We start from the raw sequence: 5985 nt of genomic DNA, 5'->3' as shown, positions 1-5985 counted from the left end.
ATTTAAAAATGGCAAATGAAAATTTCAAGTTTACCATTGCATGTGCTATCTCTTAGTAAGCTTCTGGTTTACTAGGGCATAAACTTTCGCATTAGTAAACTTTTGATTTACTGTGGCTACTTTTATATTAGGGAATTTCTGATTTACTATAGCTACTTTTTCCTCAGTAAAACTTTTTTACTGAGACTGCTTTTGCATTAATAAACTACTGGTTTACTGCGATACATGATGTAGTACAATTGAAGAATAAGGTCGGTAACATTTCACATACATATTATTTTACTCCTATGGTTGTGGAAACATGAAGATTTTCAATCTTTCAGCCATTTGTAGTTTCAATATGATAGCCATTTGTATTAGTAAACTTCAAATTTACTACAACATATGTTTTGACCATAATCATATAATATGAATGTCATATTTGTATATAATCTATTCGAGGGCCTTCATTTATTATCCACAATCTAATATTTATCAGACACTACTGGTGTCATATGTCTTCTAGACAAACAGTTAGCTCTTCAGGAGTTGTTGATATATTTTGTACTATCAAATATTGCTCAGACACTTCTGGTATCATGAGAGAAAATCATAATTAAACAATATAAAATAATTGTTTAAGCACAAGAAAACACCTTTTCATAATATTTTCCTACTTCAGGAGAAAATTTCAATTACGTTACTTCTTCAGAAGCAAACTTAAAATACAACAAATTGAGTATATATTCTCTCAATTAAATTACCTCTTCTGGAGGTGAATTGTAATATATTTACATCAAGAGTGCGTTCATATTTACGAGCTTTATTAATATTATCACATAGCTTCAGGGAATAAATTAATATTTATCAAAGATTCTCATCCTTCAGGAAATCAAATATAATTATCTAAACGCGCATTAATCACATCAAATTGTGATGCTTCAACCTCTTTTAAAATATTTACTACTTCGGAAGTAAATCGAGACGTGCATATAATATAGAGAATATTTATCTAGCTTATCTTCAATTATAACCATAGAAAGCCTAAATTGTCACTTCTGGTGGTCATAGGCAGCATATACCACTTCTGGTGGTTCATAAAATTTAGTTACAATGAGATATATGGAAACATAACCGCTTCTGGTGGTTGTATATTTTTTGTAAACTCTACTAGAGTTTAAGTGGATCTAACAATGTTATCCACTTTGTACTCCTTCATTAAGATAATTAGTACGAAAACAAATACCAAAATAGGTACTGTATACGTAGGTAGCATATAACCAAGCAAGCGATGATAAAGATATTAAAAAATAAGCAAAAGGCTCAATTAATTTACGCAAATTTGGCCACTCCAGATGTAAGTGATATCTTCATCACTACCGTCAAGAAGAAAAACTCACCACCTGAAGGATATAATCTGTCTTATGATGCTCGAAATGAACAAGATCTAACTACGGTGGTAAGAGCGTCGCCTTACATCGGAGATGAACATTGAAATAGAAAATAAATTCAAAGTAAATGCTCAAAATGACAGAGTCTCGTGCTGATAACGTGTTATAAAATAAAAACTGTAAAGTAAATAAATCGAAGACAATATATATATATATATATATATATATATATATATATATATATATATATATATAGAGAGAGAGAGAGAGAGAGAGATTGATGTATTATTCAACTTCAAACTCATGCCAATAATGAACTGAAATCTCCTCTATTTATAGAAGAAAGGAAGCCGATGTGTAAGCTGCTATTGCAAGCTGTTGTGTAAGCTGCTTGTAAGTTGCTACTGCACCAGATATAGATAATCTTCTACTGGGGATAATATTTATCCATAACGGAGTACATAATATTTTTTACTATTTATGTGTGGAAATTATTTTTTGAAGAAAAACGATGGTATAAAATCAGAACAGTTGAAGCCGATTAACCAAAGCTGTGCCTTGCTGGGATGGGCAAGCGGATTCTGTTCTTCAATTGGTTGTGTGTTCGAAACCAGGTTCAACATCATTTGGAATCTTTTTACTTTCTGGCCCTCCTCGTTACCAGCACTTCTTCTTAGTCTTCATTTATTGTTAATTTTAGTTTAATCTCTTTCTATATGAAATTATTATTTTAGCTTAGCTCTTCTTCTTTTTTATAACAGTTAGTGTTTAATTAAAATGAATAAATAAAGTCTAGTATTATAAATATAGATCAAACTTATTGGTACAGCAAAATTTGTAAAATTTTCTGAAGTTTAATAACTTGTCAAATTGTAAAGGTAAATAGATAAACTTATAGGCAAATTTTTTTTAAGGTTTTGTTATAGCCAAAATAAAGAGCACTAGTTAAACCATGTTTATTTGTTTACTCAATATCTCTTTTACGGTCGATTATTTTTAAGGACTTCGGTATACGTCTGAACCCGCTTATATAAAAGTCTGGGTCCGCCACTGTGGAATGATAAGCTTCTTCAAGAGGCTTATTTCCAATAGAGTACCAAATAAATAAACATATTTACGGCGGAATCTGCTTCTCCATGAAACTTATTTACAATGGAGTACTAAATGAACCTCCATAATAATATATATTTATAATGCTTTCTAGTTTCTCTCCACGGAATAATATAATCCACGTTTCTTGCAGACCCAAGCACAGAATCATGAATTCCTATTATCACTGGTTTCCGATCATGCAAATTAATTATTCCCGCCCCTCGCATTTCAGTTGGAAAGAGGGCTTGTGGCCACCGACTTCTATTTATAGATAGAGAACAAAAATGGAAATGCATATAAGTATGCTAGTAATTTTCAAATTACAAGATTTAGATTTTCATTTCTTGCGATGTTGTCGTATATAAGTATGTTAGGAAACCCAGTTGGCATGTGCCCATTTCGTTGACAATATATACTCTCAAACAGACGCAGCTAATTAACTGCATATACTAAATACGGATAATATGTCAGTAATATGCAGGAGTAATCATACTGCACCAGACACGAAATTTGTCTCTCTGTTTGAGCCTAATCAATGAATACTGCATCATATTCAAAACCGACGCGGTTTCTGGCAAATGGCCACGCAAATAATTTGTTGACTTTGCACCGTTCCAAAACCTATACACAATCCTTCATGTGCAAAAGGAACTAATTATCACCATCTTTCCTCTAAGCTCCTCTGTAAGACTGCAATTGTGCAATATATATATAAGCATTCACTAAGCTAAGCTCACATGCATTCACCATTTCCTGTGGACACTTAAAGCTATGGCTAACAAGTCTAAGCTTTTCTTGACTCATTATGTCACACTTAGTTGCATTCTTATGCTCCTAGCTATGATCTTGTTTTCTCAATCTTCTGCCGCTGATGTTCCTACAAACATCTCTGTCTCTCCCTCCACCATTTGCATGTCCACTCCCTACCCTTCCTTCTGCAGATCCGTGCTTCCGATCACAGGAAACATAGACGCCAATGTCTATGACTATGGTCGTTTTTCAGTTCGTAAATCCTTATCTTCAGCTCGTAAATTCCTGTCCCACATCCATAAATACCTTCGCAAATCCAAACATCTAACAACCAGTGCTGTTCGTGCTCTCGAGGATTGCCAGTTCCTAGCTGCGCTAAACATGGACTATCTTTCAACTTCTTTCAGAACTGTTAATGGGACTTCCAAAATTCTACCAAACTTGGAAGCTGACGACGTGCAAACCATGCTCAGTGCCATTCTAACAAACACGCAAACTTGTTTGGATGGACTCGAGGCGACGTCTTCTGCTTGGAGTATGAGGAATGGTCTTATTAAACCTCTATCTAATGACACAAAACTTTACAGTGTTTCATTAGCTTTGTTCACAAAGGGATGGGTTCCTAAGAAGAAAAAGGGATCTAAAACTCACCCAAGCCAAAAACAACTGGTCCAAAATGGTCACTTGCCATTAAAAATGTCTGCACAAAACCAAGCAATTTTGGAGACTGTTGGCAGGAGAAAGCTGCTCCAGCAGCAAGATGATGACCAGGTTCTGGTGAGAGACGTTGTGATAGTAAACCAGGACGGAAGTGGGAATTTCAGCACCATAACTGATGCTGTTGCTGCTGCTCCAAACAATTCCATGTCCACCTCTGGCTACTTTTTAATATACATTACCGCTGGTGTATACGAGGAGTATGTCTCCATCGCTAAGAACAAGAAGTATTTAATGATGATTGGTGATGGCATCAACCAGACCATTATCACCGGCAATCATAGCTTTGTTGATGGATGGACAACATTTAATTCTTCTACGTTTTGTGAGTACCTAGCTCCTTAATTTTTTCCTTGTTCAATCCATGTAATTAACATGGTTGTAGCTAGAGCTCACAATAATTGACTTCTTCTACAGCTGTGGTTGGTCTAGGATTTGTTGCAGTGAACATTACTTTTCGTAACACAGCAGGAGCAATCAAGCACCAAGCAGTTGCAGTTCGGAATGGAGCAGACTTATCCACCTTCTACAGCTGCAGCTTCGAGGGTTACCAAGATACACTATACGTACACTCTCTTAGGCAATTCTACAGAGAGTGTGACATCTATGGTACTGTGGATTTCATATTCGGTAATGCTGCTGCCGTTTTTCAGAATTGCAACTTATACCCGCGGCTGCCATTGGGTAATCAGTTCAACGCAATAACAGCACAAGGCAGAACAGATCCAAACCAAAACACAGGTATATCCATCCAAAACTGCACAATCAAGGCAGCAGATGACTTGGCATTCAGCAACAGTAGCACCCAAACATATCTTGGTAGGCCATGGAAAGAATACTCGAGGACTATTTACATGCAATCTTTTATAGATGGTTTCGTCCATCAATTAGGTTGGCGAGAATGGTCAGGAGATTTTGCGCTCAATACATCTTACTATGGTGAGTTCAATAACACTGGACCAGGATCGGACAGTGCTGGCAGAGTAACGTGGCCTGGTGTCCACATTATTAACGCTACTGATGCTGCTAACTTAACAGTATCTGGCTTCTTACTAGGAGATGATTGGTTGCCTCAGACTGGAGTGCCATACTTTAATACCTTACTCTAACCATGACTAGCCATTTCCCTTTCAGATTTTTTTATTCTTTCATTATCTTACAAATTGTTTTAACAGAATTAATAAGCATTCTAAAGAGAATCTTCTCAGGTTACTACAAATATAATATTCTTGCAAACTTATCTTCATTACGTACTGTGCTAAGTCAAATACCTGAATTGATGAACTAATGAATATTTCAGGACTATTACTCCCTCCGGTTCACAATAAGTGATCAATTTGCTTTTTTATTTTAGTCCAAAATAAGTGTCCATTTATATAGTCAAGAAAAAATTCAATTTGTTTTTCCAAAATTACCTTTATGTACGTATCCCTAAAAAGTCTTTTACTCCTCACATTAACTATGCTGCAATATTTAATTAAGGGTAGTTTAGTTACACTAACTAATTTTGTCTAGAATTTAGTATTTTCTTAAGAGAAATTTTCATAAAGCACCTTCTTTTAGTAGTAATTAGCCATCTATAGATACCATTTGCTATATTACGGATTATAGATATTTTTACTGTGGTTATAAGATGTATTTGATGTATTTAAGCTATTATATTCATGAATACAGTAGCAAAAATAGGCGTGAATCAGGGAAGTCCAGTTAATCAGTTGTTGTATTCGACTGTATTCATGGAGTGAAACATGGGATTACAGCTGGACAAATTTATTGTATTCGACTGTATTTACGGCGTGAAATAAGGGATTACATTATTTTTAAACGGAAAGTGAATCAATTAATATAATAGACTCCTAATATAACTCAACAAACTCAATTATAACACATAAATTTTGTATTTTCAGTTAAAAAAGATTCTCAACGGAAAATATCTCAAAAACATAGCAATCTTCAGAGAAATAATATAATACATCTGAATACATAAATTATATTAATTAAAAAAAACTTATGAATACATTCATGGCATATAGCGAGATAGTGAATACAATGAAAT

At 34.5% G+C, this 5985-nt stretch overlaps 1 protein-coding gene across 1 annotated transcript; it reads left to right on the top strand.

The window, feature by feature from the left end:
* The first annotated feature begins 3133 nt into the window (after positions 1–3133).
* On the top strand, positions 3134–5709 carry LOC107793045 (putative pectinesterase/pectinesterase inhibitor 7). Its single transcript, XM_016615324.2, has 2 exons — positions 3134–4254; positions 4347–5709. Exons 1-2 carry the CDS (start codon positions 3234–3236, stop codon positions 5036–5038), a joined length of 1713 nt encoding a protein of 570 aa, XP_016470810.1. The 5' UTR covers positions 3134–3233; the 3' UTR covers positions 5039–5709.
* The last annotated feature ends 276 nt before the right edge of the window (positions 5710–5985 follow it).

The sequence above is a fragment of the Nicotiana tabacum genome, chromosome 8, assembly GCF_000715075.1.
Source record: "Nicotiana tabacum cultivar K326 chromosome 8, ASM71507v2, whole genome shotgun sequence".
In the NCBI taxonomy this organism is placed as follows: Eukaryota; Viridiplantae; Streptophyta; class Magnoliopsida; order Solanales; family Solanaceae; genus Nicotiana; species Nicotiana tabacum.
This window is presented reverse-complemented; position numbering and strand designations above follow the sequence as displayed.

Excerpts from the sequence above, each read along its gene's own strand:
- LOC107793045 (XM_016615324.2), top strand. The coding sequence starts at position 3,234 with ATGGCTAACAAGTCTAAGCTTTTCTTGACTCATTATGTCACACTTAGT. Across the intron at positions 4,255-4,346 it reads ATTTAATTCTTCTACGTTTT|CTGTGGTTGGTCTAGGATTT; the intron begins GTGAGTACCTAG and ends CTTCTTCTACAG.